Genomic DNA, 15,968 nt, shown 5'->3' on the forward strand with positions numbered 1-15,968 from the left:
ACGAAGCGGACTTGTCTAGTGCCAGGTCTGCCAGGAAGCTCACATTCAATGCCCAGGCCACCCTGGGAGGTGGGTGCTATTATCCCCATGGGGCAGATCAGGAAACTGAGGTGAGATGGGGAAGTGCCCAGCCCTGACTTACTCTGTGAGTAGAGAGCACTGGGGCTGGGATGGGAACAGATGTCTGGGCTCCAAACTCCAGTGACTCCCAAATGCTCAGCGCCCTTCCCAGACCTTCTGCAGCATCTCCTGCCAAGCGGGGGGCTGGGGGAGGGAGGAGGCATTTTAGAGACCCACCGAGCCCACTCCGGCAACGTTGCTTGCTCCTACGTCTGAGGAACTGCTCCTCGGTTCATGCGGTGATGCCATTTCCAGTTCAAAGGAGGCGCTGCTGTTCGGAGGGAGAACAGTAGCTCCCTCTTTCTGGGCTAAGGTTGTGGGAGTACAAGGAGGTGGGGCCTTTCCCAGGCCGGGCTTCTAAGGGTTGTTTTAACAAAGGTGACGACGTGGAGAAAAACCTGGTGTTGAAGGAGCATCCTCATTTACTAAAAATGCCATACCAAGGGCAGATCGTTTCCCCGGGAGGAGCTGTGACCACCCAGTCAGCTGGGGAGCCCCTCACTGGGTGGGAGGCCTCCCAGCTTCTCACCTGCAGGATCTTCTCTTCCCCTTGCTCATGCTTCTTTTTATGGCTTTTTAGCTAAACTGCCATAGAATCTTGGCACAAGTGACGCTTGGGATGTTGTAGGCTCCGCGGTGCACATAGCGTCGTTTATTTAAAACTGGAAGAGTCTGCTGTGGGGTTCCCCATCTTCAGTGACGTGGCCAAGGACGAGGCCCATGTTTCCTCTGCACAGCCATGTGAAGTATTGACTTGTTTTCTCTTTTGTTTCTGTGCCAGTTTCGATACAAGAAGCGCGTGTATAAACAAGCCAGTCTGGATGAGAAACAGCTGGCCAAGCTCCACACGAAGGTATGCAGGGAACGGGCTGTTACATATGTGCACGGCAGTCTCCTTGTTATCTTGACGTATTATCTTTAGGCGCCTCTCCTCCGGGGCACCTGCTGTGTATCTGGTGTGGCGTGTGACCAGGCTGGGAGGTCCAGGTGGACCGGCCCTCACGGTGCATGCTGCGGAGACCCACCCGGGAGGCAGCAGGGGCTGCTCGGCGCGGCCGTCGGCGCTCGGGGAAGCGAGGCAGATCCCACCGGCTGCTGCAGAGAGGTTCAAAAGCAGTGGCTCTGAAGACGGTGGGATTTGGACGCACGGCATGGTGGAGGGGAGAAGGTCCATACTGAGCACCGTATTGGTTTCTGCTGTAGTTGCTTCAGGATAAACTTGTTAAAGTGCTGTTGACATAAACTGCACTGAAGTCAGGCTGCAGGTGAGCAGCAGGGGTGTGGCGTGGAGTGTTCAGACCCCGGCTGAAAGCACTGTGCCTCGAGCTCAGCATTCCAGATAAGACATTCACACCACAGACACCCCGCTCTCTCTCAGGGTGCTGTGCACATCAAGGAGGAGGCCTGGAGAGGGGGGCTGAGGCCTAGGGTGTGTGGGCAGGGCGCTTTGCTTAACCCACACGAGGAGGAACCTGTAATCCCAGGAGACTTTTGTCGTGGCCCCTGGTGCTGTTCCGAAGCAGGGCCCCATAGCATTCCCTGCAGAGCACAGGGTGGAGAGTCGTGGCAGCTGCCCGAAGCACTTCCCTTCCCAGCCCCGATGCTCTGCAGCTCCTGGCTCACCAGCGGCCTTCTCAGCAGCAGGAGTCTTGGGCTTTTGTTTTGCTGTCCCCTCTTATATAAGATGGATGCAAGGATTCTTTCTTTTATTTGCTTGAGACGGAGTCTTGCTCTGTGACTTATAGACAATGAAAGTGTGTCTCTCACCACTCTGGAGGCTGGAGGTCTGAGATCGTGGCATTAGCAGGGTCGGTGTCTGGTCAAGACCCAGTTCCTAGCTTGGGTGGCCATTGTCTTGCTGTGTCCTCACGTGGAGGGAGGGGCGAGGGAGCTCTCTGGGACCTCTTTTGTAGGGACGCTAATCCCATTCACGAGGGCTCACCCTCCTGACTTCGTCACCTCCCAAAGGCCTCACCTCTCAATGCTATTATTGGAGGTTATTAAACTTATGAATTTTGGGGGGACACACATTAAGTCCATAGCACAAGGAAGGTGAACAGTGAGGGGATTTTAGACATTCATCCAGGACAAGCCAATTGCACTTGCCACGTGCCAGGCACTGTGCTCAGCCTGCGGTTCCAAAAGCCGCAGCTCCAGGAGCCTCGGGGCCTGCAGTGGGCCCTGGCGAGGGTGGGTCTCCTGAGTCACCAGTCAGGAACTCTCCCAGAGCCTGGAAAGAGATTTCTTTTTCTTTTTCTTTTTTGGGAGGGTTTGCTCTGTTGCCTGGGCTGGAGTGCAGTGGCATGAACACAGCTCACTGCAGCCTCCGCTCAGGCCATCCTCCTGCCTCAGCTTCCCAAGTAGCTGGAATCACAGGTCTGTGCCACCTTGTCTGACTAATTTTTTTATTTTTTTGTAGAGATGGGGGTCTCATTTGTTGCTCAGGTTGGGACGTTTCTCATACAGATGTTTCTACTCTATTATTTTTCCTTTTAGACCAATCTGAAGAAATGCATGGATCACATTCAGCATCGCTCGGTGGAGAAGATCACCAAGATGCTGGACCGAGGCCTGGATCCCAATTTCCATGACCTGGAGACCGGAGGTGGGCACTCACTAGAGGGGACCTTGCCAGGCTTTACGGAAGCACAGAAAGGGCCACCCCGCTGCTCAGGCCACCCGTGAATAATGTGGCAGTTGTGTTTTACTTGGTGTTTAAAGGCGCGTTCTCACTCTCCTCTTGCTTCTTGGTTGGAAGGGGCTGAGCCCATCTTTCCTGTGGGGCATCCCCACAGGACCCACGGGTCCTGGAGCATGGTAGGTGCTCAGTGCAGAGTTGTTGAGGAAGTGAGTGAGTGAATGAATGAGCAGATGACAGGCATGTGCTGTGCTGCTGTGGGCCAGCCTCGGGCACACAGATCTTTGGAGACACGTACATTTGTAAAGTCGGAAGATGTGCATTTCTGCCTCCCGCTGGGCACAGTGCCTGGCACGTGGCAAGTGCAATCGGCTTGTCCTGGATGAATGTTTAAAATCCCCTCACTGTTCACCTTCCTTGTGCTATGGACTTAATGTGTGTGTCCCCCCAAAATTTATAAGTTTAATAATCTCCAATAATAGCAGACAGACATCTGCACACACACGTCTTGTTCTCCTGCGGGAAACTACATTCCTCATGCGCGCGGGCCTCTAAGCATCGGTCGGGAAAGACAGCCCAGGCCCTTGGGGCCTGACCGCCCAGGGCACCATAGGGTTCAGCGGCAGCCCCCGCCTGCAGTCAGCATCAAGAGCAGCCCCTAGCTGTGACAGCCAACAGTTGATCTCCAGACATTCCCACTGTCCTGGGTGGGGGCACCGTCAGCCCAGATGACAGTTCCTTACCAGCAGGGCACCAGCTTGAGTTGGCAGGCAGAGGTTAGGTCCTTATGGAGAACCAAGAGCGGCAGAGGTGAGGGTCTCCATAGCACCTTGGAGTACGCCTGCTCAGGAGGGCTACCCTGGCCCTGGGCTGGGAACTCTCTTCCTGGACTCCTGGCAGTGGGGACCTCCCTTCCCTCTTGTCTTGGGTGTGCCAGCCCTGCTCCTGGCCCCTGCATGGTGTAGTGCCATTGTCACATACTGGTGTCACACCTTAAAAATACTGAGTACACGACAAATGTGTTTGTCAACTGAGGAATGCGCTTTCTTGTCATTTGTGGGAGCCTTCTGGGACCTCTGAACACTGGGTGGGGAGCCCGCTGGGCATGGATCCAGCCTGCAGCTCGGTCTGAGCACTGCTGCGGGACCGTCCTTGCCTCTTTGCAATTGTCTGCATCTCTTAGGTTTCACTGTGAGCAGCAGGAGAAGCTGGCCCGGGCTTGTAGCCGCTGGTGGCTTTGATGCCTGTAACATTGGCAGGCGGGACTGCATGAGCGCAGCTCAGAGGGGACAGAGTGCACCCAGGGGTGGGGAAGGGAAGGGAGGTGAGTGCCTGGCTACAGCTGAGCACGCCCCAGGCCCTGTGCTGATCCTCCATGAGGCAGAGAAGCTTGGGGGTCTGCGTGTAGGGGAGTGACGTGGACAAGGCCAGGCTTTCGCTGAAGGAATGGGCAGTCCTGGCCAGTGGTACGAAGGGGAGGCTGAGCTGGGCTTGTGTTGGTGGGGACTCTGGAAAGGAGGAGGGGGAAAGGGAGTGATGGGGACAGCGGCCTGTGGCGGGTCGGGGTGGTGGAATCCCTATGCCTGCAGGGCATCTGGAGAGCGGGTTTGCGGGGGCCCTGCAGGGCTTGATCTTTTGTGGGCGGTGGCCCTCGGCTGTGGAGCTGGCAGGGGGAGGAGGAGAGGAGCTGAGCTGGGAAGCAGAGAGGCCTGAGCCCGGCCATGGTGGTGCCGTGGAGGGCGTGCTGGTCCGGAGGAGGCTCAGGAGGGCCCTGGCCAGCTGGCCTTCCCTGACGTGGATATGTTTCATGCTGTGCTGATGTGGTGGCTTCTCTTCGGCGATGGCCTCTGCGCCAGCTCCTGGCTCTGTGAGGGCACGAGCCCTTTCCATCTGAGGCTGTGGAAGTAAGCGGACCCAGGGGTTCCTGAGCATGACCTTGAGCCTCCGGACGCATCCCTGGGCAGCCTGCATCCCAAGCTCCTGACCCGGATTCTCCCTGGAGGCAGCCTTTGGCCGTGGCTCCCACCACCCTGGCAGACCCGCTTATGTCTTCATCCTGGCTTCATCCGGGGCTGTTTCTGATGCCACTGTGGGGGACTGGGCAGCCTGGTCTTGCCTTGACCTGGCCAGCAGTAGGGGAGGCTGGGGGACTCCCCTCTGAGCGCTCTACTCCTCTCTTCCAATATGTGTCCCCTGTAACTGGCCCCTGTCCTGAGCCGGGCCTCCCCATCCCATCCCCCTGGCTTCCTTCACCTGACTGTTGGTGTTCTAGACTTTAAGGGTTCTGAAATGACTGTTATTCCAGGATAGACTCTCAATTCGCGGCTAAAATCACATAATGCAGACTCTGAAACAGGTAAGCAGCCATTGCTCTGGGTCCTGCCTAGAGTAAAAAGTGCTGCCGGAGTTCTGGATCAGGCCGACGCCGAAGCAGAAAGTGCACAGTTGTGAGCAGCTGTGGAGCAGTGAAATTAAAGGAGAGAAAGGCCTGACCGCTGTCCCCAGAATTGAGCGGAAGCGGCTCGGGAGCCTGATCCGTGGAGACGGGGCATGGAGGTACCTTATGAATGTTCTGAAATATTCCCACGATGACAAGCCTCTGGGCTGGGTTACTGATGAGAAAGACCAAACCCAGAGAAGACACAGGAACCCCTCCTGTCATCAGCTCCCTGTTAAGTGGCTCATGGAAAAAAGCACATGGTGAAGGACAGGCATTCTAGGGTCTGCAGCAAAGGCAGAGACCAGTGGGGCCAGGGCCTAGGACAGGCCCCAGTGTGTCTGGTGCCTAAGGACGGAATGCGTTGGGGGGCAGAATGTGTGCATGCTGTCTTACGGGACACTCCCCTGCCCCACCCAGGGAGACGGTGACCACACATAGGCGGGGGGGTTATTTGGTTTTGGTTTTTTCTTTTCTCTTTTTTTCTTTTCCTTTTCTTTCCTTTCCCTCCCTCCCTCGCTCCTTCTCTTCCTTTCATTTTCTTTCTTTCGACAGGGTCTCCCTCTGTAACCCAGGCTGGAGTGTACTGGTGCAATCTTAGCTCACTGCAGCCTCAACCTCCCAGGTTCAAGTGATCCTCCCACGTCAGCCCCCCAGGTAGCTGGGACTACAAGGATGTACCAGCACGCCAAGCTAGTCTTTGTAGAGACGGGGTTTTGCCATGTTGCGCAGGCCGGTCTCAAACTCCTGAGCTGAAGTGATCACCAGCCTCGGCCTCCCAAAGTGCTGGGATTACCAGCGTGAGCCACGGCGACTGGCCTCTCCCTCCCCTTCCCTCCTCTCCCCACTTCTTGAGACAGGGTCTCCCTCTGTCACCCAGGCTGGCACGATCACAGCTCACTGCAGCCTTGACCTCCTGAACTCAGTTGATCCTCCCACCTCAGCCTCTGGAATAGCTGGGACTATAGGCATGTGCCATCATACCTGGCTAATTTTTGTATTTTTTGTAGAAATGTGGGTCTCCCTATGTGACCCAGGCTGGTCTTAAACTCCTGGGTTCAAGCGGTCCTCCCACCTCAGCCTCCTGAAGTGTTTGGATTGCGGGCACGAGCCCCTGAGCCTGGCCTCTTATTTTCAGTTTTAAAATTTAAAGCAGAATTATGAGATCAGTTCTCCCCTGCTGGTGGCCAGACAGCAATTTTATGAATCAATTTTTCTTGTTGTAGTAGCTGATATTCCTATATTCGTTCTCTTCCCCTGCCTCTTCTGTGAAATTAGCAGAGCTGATTTTTTAGAGCAGTTTTTAGGCTGACAGAAAATTGAATGGAAGTACTGCGAGTTCCCATATTGACCCCTTCCCCAGTTTCCCCTGTTAGTAATATCTTGCTTTAGTGTGTGATGTCTGTTACAATCAGTGACCCAGTAGCGATCCTAGAGTCCGGAGCTCACATGAGGGGTCCACGCTTGGTGTTGACCCCAGCAGCGATCCTAAAGGCTGGGTTTACGTGAGGGTTCACGCTTGGTGTTGGACATTCTGTCAGTTTTGCCACATGTCCTGTATCCAGCGTCACAGTATCATAAAGATCAGCTTCACTGCCCGAGGACTCCTCTGTGCCCCTGTTCATCCCTCCCTCCCCTGAGCCCCTGGCAGCCACTGACCCTTTCTTTTCTTTCTTTCCTTCTTTCTTTTTTTTTTTTTTTGATATCGAGTCTCACTCTGTCTCCCAGGCTGGAGTGCAGTGGCACAATCTCAGCTCACTGCAACCTCTGCCTCCTGGGTTCAAGTGATTCTCCTGCCTCAGCCTCCCTAGTAGCTGGGATTATAGACGTGCACTGCCATGCCTGGCTAATTTTTGTATTTTTAGTAGAGAAGGGGTTTCACCATGTTCACCAGGCTGGTCTCGAACTCCTAACCTCAGGTGATCTGCCGGCCTCGGCCTCCCAAAGTGCTGGGTGAGCCGCCGCATTCATCCTCACCGACGTTTTCGCTGTCTCTATAGTTTGGCCTTTTCCAGAATGTCCCGGAGCTGGAATCTTAAAATCACACAGTACATTTGGGATTGGCTTTGTTCACTTGGCAACATGCATGGAAGGGGCCTGCAGGCCTTTTCACAGCTTGGAAGCGCGTTTCCTTTTGGCACTGGATAATGTTCTGTTTCCGACATACCCCGGTTTGCTTATCTACTCACCTCCTGAGGGGCATCTACGCTGCTTCCAGCTTTTGGCGATTATGGGGAAAGCTGCCATAAACACCGTGTGCAGGTTTTTGTGCAGATGAAACTAACAGTGATCATACACAGTGGCATTTTTTGTAAGGCCAAAAAAATTATTTATGTAAAAGGGGAAAGGGGTAACTAAGGTGGAAAGTTCTGGAACGGAAGGCCGAGTGCAGACCCATGGCTCGGCTCCAGACAGTGGAGGCGGCCCTGGCCTCCACCGCCCGCCCCCCTACTTCTGCACCTGCCCCGAGTGTCTCAGGAATTCTCACTTGTTTTTCTGCATCAGGAGGAAAACCGGTGGTCCTGATGGAGGGGCCCGGAAGTGGGGACCCAGGGTGAGGAGGGAAAAGAGAAGAGTGAGCCGTGGTGGGCACTCTCAGAAACAAAGGCGGCTGTGGGCAATTCCAGGACAAGGCCCAGAGCAACCTCAGGCACGCGCGGAGTGAGTGAGTATCGGGGGGACAAGCTCAGCACATGCTCTGGTGAGAGGCCAGAGGCCAGCGTTGCCAGGGAAGACACCACCTTCACTTCGTCTCTGTCACGGCAGAGTGGGAGGGACGCCTGTGCATCCTCCTGACTGAAACGCAGACACCACCCGGCCACACGGCTGACAGAGACACGGGGCTCCAGAGGTGCAGGACGGGGGTCCCTGTGTTGGGACTGCAGATGCGACCCTTCTGATGCCCAGCTCTGTGCCAGGCCATGGAGAGCGCCCAGAGAGCAGACTCTAGCCCCTGCCTCTCCGCAGCTGGCTGTGTGGAGACCAGGTTAACAAACCTGTCTCAGCTTCCATCTTCTTGTCTCCTAAATTGGATGGTAACACGTAGGGGGCAGGAAAACGTGAGCATCAGATGAGCCACGTGGTGGCGTTAGGCCATTTCCACATTGCTGTAAAGGAATAGCTGAGTCTGGGTATTTGATGAAGAGAAGAGGTTTCATTGGCTCTGGGTTCTGCAGGCTGTACAGGAAGCTGGTGGCTTCTGCCTCTGGGGAGGCCTCAGGGAGCTTTTACTCATAGTGGAAGGTAAAGGAAGAGCAGGTGGATTGTGTGGCAAAAGCAGGAGAGAGAGAGAGAAGCAGGTGCATTGCATGGCGAAGGCAGGAGAGAGAGAGAAGAGCAGGTGCATCGCATGGCAAAGGCAGGAGAGAGAGACAGAGAGAGAAGAGCAGGTGCGTCGCATGGCAAAGGCAGGAGAGAGAGACAGAGAGAGAAGAGCAGGTGCATCGCATGGCAAAGGCAGGAGAGAGAGACAGAGAGAGAAGAGCAGGTGCGTCGCATGGCGAAGGCAGGAGAGAGAGAGGGCGGGGGGGCCATATACTTTAAACAATCAGATCTTGCAAAAATTCACTCCCAGATCTTGCAAAAATTCACTCCCTGTTGCCAGGACAGCACCGGGAAGGGGATGGTGCTAAAGCATTCACGACAAATCTGCCCCCGTGATCCAGTCACCTCCTTCCAGGCCTCACCTCCAACCCCGAGATTACAGTTCCACATGAGATTTGCACAGGACACCCATCCAAACTATATCTGTGGTCAAGCCTGTGGGATATGCGTCACCCTTAATAGAGTTTCCAGAATGTTCCCGTCATCAGCATCAACTACGGCACCTGCTGTGCAGCTCGGTCAAGGTTGTTTTCTCCTGGTTTTGGATGCAGATGGAGAGACACGGGGTTGGCTTTGGCGGGCTTGCTCCAGGAAACAGGCATGCTGTCCAGTGTGTCTGGTTTTCCTGGGATGGCCCTGGTTTTAGTATTGAATGTCCCATATCCTGAGAAGCCTCTTGGTCTCAGGGAGACTGGCACTGTCACTCACCCTTCCCGTAATAAGGGCACTTCGGACTGACGGCTGCAGTCTACCGGTGACCCGCTGTGCTCCAGGAGCACGCAGGACCTTGCCGGGCCTCAGCTCTGTAATCAAGCGGGGTCCCCTGCGGGCACCACTGTCCTGGGAGGAACCGGAAGTTCTGAGAGCCCAGCTAGGGCTGATGGCAGCGTCCATACTGTTAAACCCTAACAGCGTCCATACTGTTAAACCCATACTGTTAAACCCTCCATACTGTTAAACCCTAACCCCCTAAGTGATGGCATTAGGAGGGTGGGGCCTTCGGGAGATGATGGGCTCTTGGGAGCCGAGCCCTCATGAATGGGATTAGTGCCCTTACAAAAGCAGCCAAGGAGCCCCCTTGCCCCTTCCACCCTGTGGGGCCACAGCAAGAAGATACCATCTGTGAACCAGGTAGCCGGACACCAAATCCGACAGTGCCTCCATCTTGGACTTCCGGCCTCCAGAACCGTGAGCAGTGCATGTCTGTCACTTCCAAGCCACCTAGACCCCGAGACCCTGTTACTGCAGCCCAGTCTAGGCCAGTCGCCGAGTCACCGGGGAGGGCAGAGGCAGAGCCAGGCTCCGCTTGCCCTCGGGAGTCCCTGCTCTCAACTCCTGGGGGAAAAGGCAGTGGGATGAACAGGGGTCCCTTTGCCTGAGCCAGCCTGACTGGACGTGGACATGGCAGGCAGGCCCAGGTTGGGGACGAGCTGGCTGGACGTGGACGCTGCAGACAGGCCTAGGTGGGGGATGAGCTGGTTGGACGTGGACGCCGCAGGCAGGCCCAGGTGGGGGACGAGCTGGCTGGACGTGGACATGGCAGGCAGGCCCAGATTGGGGATGAGCTAGCTGGACGTGGACGCTGCAGGCAGGCCCAGGTCGGGGGCGAGCTGGCTGGACGTGGACGCCGCAGACAGGCCCAGGTGGGGGACGAGCTGGCTGGACGTGGACGCCGCAGGCAGGCCCAGGTGGGGGACGAGCTGGCTGGACGTGGACGCCGCAGGCAGGCCCAGGTGGGGGACGAGCTGCCCACATTCCCACCTTCCTCTTGGGTGTTGGTGGCAGCCTGGGCATGTTCCCATCCCATATTTTAGCCTCTCCACAGCGAGTTTGGTGACTTCTCAAAGCCACAGGGGAGCGGCAGAGTCTGTGCTTAGAGTTGAAAGCAGCCTGTTTGCTGAGCTCAGGGAATGCCGTCATGCTCAGACCTGGACCCCATGCCCTGGGCCGGAGCAGAGGGAAGCAGCCCCTCCAGACTGAGATCATTAAACCCAGTGGAACGACCGGTCAATCAAAGCAAAACAGGCTGTGTTATTGCGGGGCACTGTCTGGTACCTGTTCCAAACGTAAATTGTATTAAGTAACGAAAAAAGAAAGTAGTCTAAAGAAAATGAAGACTTCCGCCACCAGCATCTCAGGGCCCCTCTCCTGCTGTGGTTGGAACCTCTGAGATGAGACCAGCTTTGTTTCCAAGCCCCGAACGGGAAGCGGAGCTGACAGTTTGAACACAATTTAGGCTGGCACTTTTATCTTGTCTCCAAATTTGAGAGAAGCCTCGGGCACCACCAAAGAGGTCTGATTAATAAAGCTAGAAATGCCTTTCGACTTGTTAAGTAGTATCTGGATGAGAAGTAGAGATGGTTCCTTTATGGAGCCAGATTCCACAGAGCACCTGTGGTGTGCCTGGACCTCACTGATGAGATCTGGTTACTGAAGCAGTTTCCAGGGCCCTGGTGCCCGCCTTGCCTATCAGGCTGCACCCCGCCAGTTCAGGCACCCCCAACCCCGGCTCCCCATCTTGCTGCTGTAGCTATGTCATGGGGAGCCCCCTCCCAGCTCTCACCCCACCCAGTTAGGAGGCCCCCAAGGGCATTCTGGGTCCTGGTGCACTGAGCACCTTCAGGCCATCATCTTGAAGAATGGAAGGGGCTGGTTTGATGCATGCGATGTCTGAGCAGTCTCACCTTGGCCCCTGAATGAGTCACCGAATGCAATTCCCCAGAACTAACAGCGCCGGGGAATGTGAGGCAATTCAGGAGAATATGGTTCCGGAACCTTGTAAACCTCCGTCTGCAGAGCGTGAGAGGTGCCCAGATTACCCAGTGCCGACAAAGGCGGCTGGAAGACTCCGAGTAAATAACTCCCTTTGCTACCAGTGAATGTATACGGCGCCTTTGGTTTGTCTGGTACAGTTACTCGTAAAAAGAGACCTGTTTTTAAGGGTCCAATTATTTCAAACACAGCATCTCATTATTTCGGCGTTTCTCTTAGGGATACCCGCCGTGTTCCGAAAGGGAATCTCGGTGGCTCCTACATGAGCAAGCTGCTGTGCCTCCAGTAAGGAAAATGCAGCAGAGGGAGTGGTGGGGGCGGGGGTGACACAGAGGCAGGGGCCAGGGTCTGCAGGAGGCTGTCTCGGGGTCCGGGACAGAGCCTAGTTTTAGGTTGACAGAAGAAACAGGCGGAAGGCACAGAGGTTTCCCCCGACGCACTTGGACTGCCGGCTCCCGTGTTGCGGACAGCATGCACCGGTTTAGGGCATCTGTTGTAGTGGCTGAAGTCCGTAGTTTAGAAGAGGGTCTGTTCTTGGTACTGCTCAGGTGGGTTTGGGCAGGTGCGTGCTGTGCTGTACTCACCATTACAGAATCACGCAGCGTGGCTCCCTTACCCCAAAGCTCTTCTGTGCTCCACCCGTCCGTCCCTCCCTTGCCCTCTAACCCCTCGCAACCACCGAGCTTTTTATGTATGTATTTTTAATTATTTTTTTCTTTTTCACTTTTTTACAAACCCTTGTGTCGAGGGCCGAGTTTCAGGAGATGGCAGCAAGGGAGCTGCTCTGATGCGCTTGAAAGCGCGACCCAGAGCCAGGTCGTGTACGAATGCTTTAGCGCCAGTTCCCCACGAACGTGCGTCGTGTGACGGACGAGGGGGCGGCCGCCTTTCCAGCCGCACCCTGTTTCCCAGGATGAGGGGCACTCCGCACCGACCACGGATCTTTTCACTGGCTCTGTAACTTCGCCCTTTCTAGAACGTCATCGAGTTGGAATCTCACAGCACGCAGCCATTTCAGCTCGGCTTCGTTCATTTGGCAATAGACATTTCAGTTTCCTTCGTATCATGTTGAGGCTTGACTGCCAGTCTCTCTTTAGTGTTGTATGACATTTCGCTGTCAGCAGGTGCCACGGTTTATGTATCCATCCAGCTACTGAAGGACCTCTGGATTGTTCGCTGTTTTTGGCAATGATGAATAAAGTGGCTCTGAACACTTAACATTCAGATTTCCATGTGGACATCAGTTTTCAACTCATTCAGGGAGACACCTAGGACTGGGTTGCTGGATTATAGGGGAAGGGCACGTTTAGCTTTTCAGCAACTTGCCAAACCGTCTTCCAAAGTGACTGCGCCATTTTGCGCTCCTCCCAGCAGTGATGAGAGTTTCGGTTGCTCCACATCCTCACCAGCATTTAATGTTCTAGATTTTCATCATTCTGGAAATTGTGTTAAGGTATTTTTTTTCTTTTTGAGACAGGGTCTTACTCTGTCTCCCAGGTTGGAGTGCAGTGGTGTGATCATGGTTCATTGCAACCTTGGCCTCCTGGGCTCAAGTGATCCTTCTGCCTCAGCCATCTGCATACCTGGGACTTAACAGGCGTGTGCCACTGTGCTGGCCAAATTTTAAAACTTTTAGCAGAGAAAAGGTCTCATGTTGCCCAGGCATGTCTTGAACTCCTGGGCTCAAATGACCCTCCTGCTTCAGCTTCCCAAGTGCTGCAATTGCAGACATGAGCCACCATGCACAACTTCTAATTGTTGTTTTAATTCACAGTTCCCTAACGACGTACGATGTGGAGCATCTCCTGTGTGTATTTGCCATCTGAATATCTTCTGTTGTGAGCTATCTTTTATTTATTTATTTATTTTTGAGGCAGAGTCGCGCCCTGTTGCCCAGGCCGGAGTGCAGTGGTGTGATCTCAGCTCGTTGCAACCTCCACCTCCTGGGTTCAAGTGATTCTCCTGCCTCAGCCTCCCACGTAGGTGGCATTACAGGTGCCTGCCACCACATGCCCAGCTAATTTTTCTATTTTTAGTAGAGACGGGGTTTCACCATGTTGGTCAGGCTGGTCTCGAACTCCTGACCTCGTGATCTTCCCACTTCAGCCTCCCAGAGTGCTGGGATTACACGCATGAGCCACCTCGCCCGGCTATGAGGTATCCTTTTAAATCTTTTGTCCATCTTTTAATTGGGTGGTTTGCTTTCTTGTTGAGTTTTAAGGGTTCTCTGTATTTTAGCTATAAGTACTTTATATGCTTTAAACAGAATTTTTCTGCCAGTCTGTGAGCAGCAGAGTTTTTTTCTGTGAAATCTATAACCCTGCACAAAAGCCAGGTGGCATTTTTAACAAACTTTGCATTTTAGAACAGTTGTAGATTTACAGAATAAGTGCAAAGCCCGTACATAGAGTTCCTGTTTATCTGATACTCAGCTTTCCCCCTTTTCAGCCTCTCATCCAGTATCGTGCGCTTCTCACAATTAGGGAACCAATGTTGATCGTTATTTTCACCAAAGTCCACACTTTTCTCTTCTCCCATTAGCATTTACGTGCTAGTCCATTTCTGTCCCCGGGCCCCACCCAGGGTCCCCTGCAGCATTCCCTGGTCCATCTCCCTGGGCTCCTCTGGACGGTCACTGTTTCCCAGGTGACCGTTTCTTGTTGGTAGTGACCTGGACGGTTCAGAGGAGGACTGCTCAGGGGTGTGTAGGCTTCTGCGGCCCATCGATCTTGGACACTAGGATACACCTAGGAACACACACACGGGCATGCACACAGGCATAAAGGCATACACACACAGCATGCACACACACACAGGCATGCATACGCACACAGGCATGCACACACACAGGCATGCATATGCACACATGAGTGTGCACACACACAGCATGCACACACACACAGCATGCATACACACACGGGCGTGCACACACACACAGGCATGCATACGCACACACGGGCATGCACACAGGCATAAAGGCATACACACACAGCGTGCACACACACACAGCATGCATACGCACACACAGGCATGCACACAGGCATAAAGGCATACACACACAACATGCATACACACACAGGCATGCACACATACATATAGGCACGCACACACAGGTATGCACACACACAGCATGCACACACATATAGGCATGCACACACAGGCATGCACACAGGCTTACACACAGGCATGCACACAGGCATAAAGGCATACACACACAGCATGCACATACACACAGGCATGCATATGCACACACGGGCATGCACACAGGCTTACATACACACGGGCATGCACACACACAAAGACATGCACACAGGCTTACAGATGTACACAGGCATGTGTACACACAGGCATACACATGTACATACACAGGCATGCACACATGCACACAATTGTACACAGAGGCATGCAGGCGTGCACACATACATAGTCATGCTCATGCTCCAGCCTGCAGTGCCCTGTGCCTGCTGGGTGGCAGCAGCTGTCTTACACACTCACACTCCTCCTGCCTCCCCCACCCCGCTGCCACCCCCAGCGCCGTTCCTTTGCCACCTCTCAGTGTCAGGACAGGCGGCCATGGCTAGCGCCCTCCTGCTGCACTTCCAGGAGCCCCCACTTCTCACCCTTTCAAAGCGCATCCTGCTCATCCCTGGAGCCAACAAGCTGCTGGGCAGCTTCTAGTTGGGGGCTCTGCCTGTCTCTGAGGTTATCTCGGAATATTATAGGTGTTTCTACTCCCACCTGTTGTGCACGTTGAGGGAGACTGGGGCCGCTTCTGAGGTGATGCTTGTTAAGGTTCCAGTCTATTTTTAAAGAAATTTCAGAATGCACAACCTGAGGAATATGCTTGAGAATTGTGGTGCCAGACAACTGTGTGGGTCCCAAGCTCATAAGGGGAGTGATAGTGCGGTCACTGGGTGAGCAGACGGGGCAGCGCCGTTATATCTGTCACTGGTTTATTGCTGATCAACCAGCATCTTCTTGGGGGTGATTCCATCAGCCCCAAATGTGGAACCTCAGCGGATGTGTTCTTTGCAAATGTGGCGACTAAGCCAGGGAGGGAAGTGGCGGGGGGGGTCTCCTGACCTCCCCAGGGTGGGTCCCGGCCAGAGGTGGACATGCAATTCTGGAACATCATTTGAGGAGGGATCGCGGAACCCTGGAGAAGGCTGCCACTTGTCATTGGGTGGTCCTGGAAGTCACCAAGGACCAAAGCTTCTTATCCTGCATGGGAGACACAGCCATTAACAGGGTGGGATCGTTGTCTCCACCGGCGTGTTTCTGCAGCCTCCTTTAATCACCCAGCACCAACCAGCAGGGCGTGGCTTGGCTGCAGGCGTCTGTAATTCCCAGTCAAAAGTCGGGATTCAAGCCTCCCATCTGTTTTACCACTTGCCACCAGCTCTCTCTGAGACAACGTTCTCATTGATAAAATGGTACAAGCTGAGGTTGTCAGCTGTGAAAATTACAGGTTAATTTAAAATATCTTTTAAAAAGTCTGCTTTGGAATGCCTTTTTGCATTGGGCACGTGGGAACAGTCAGATGGGAAAGAAAATCCTAATTGTTTTGAAGGCTAACCTTGCCCCGAACACGCGTCACACACTCATTAAGTTGCTGTAAGATCTGAATCTTCAGCGTCAGCACTGGTGGCTCCAGACAGCCCAGTCTTCCCATGCCCT

At 54.3% G+C, this 15,968-nt stretch overlaps 1 protein-coding gene across 3 annotated transcripts in view; it reads left to right on the forward strand.

The window, feature by feature from the left end:
• The window catches only part of SHANK2 (SH3 and multiple ankyrin repeat domains 2), a 648,778-nt gene that overhangs the window by 101,331 nt on the left and 531,479 nt on the right, over nt 1-15,968 (forward strand). For all 3 annotated transcript variants that reach the window (XM_064370277.1, XM_064370276.1, XM_064370278.1), the window contains exons 4-5: nt 902-973; nt 2,617-2,725. In XM_064370277.1, the coding sequence (XP_064226347.1) occupies nt 902-973; nt 2,617-2,725 (181 nt within the window). The remainder of the gene's footprint in view (nt 1-901; nt 974-2,616; nt 2,726-15,968) is intronic.

The sequence above is a fragment of the Aotus nancymaae genome, unplaced genomic scaffold, assembly GCF_030222135.1.
Source record: "Aotus nancymaae isolate 86718 unplaced genomic scaffold, 86718_ANA_hifiasm-v0.15.2.pri h1tg000106l, whole genome shotgun sequence".
In the NCBI taxonomy this organism is placed as follows: Eukaryota; Metazoa; Chordata; class Mammalia; order Primates; family Aotidae; genus Aotus; species Aotus nancymaae.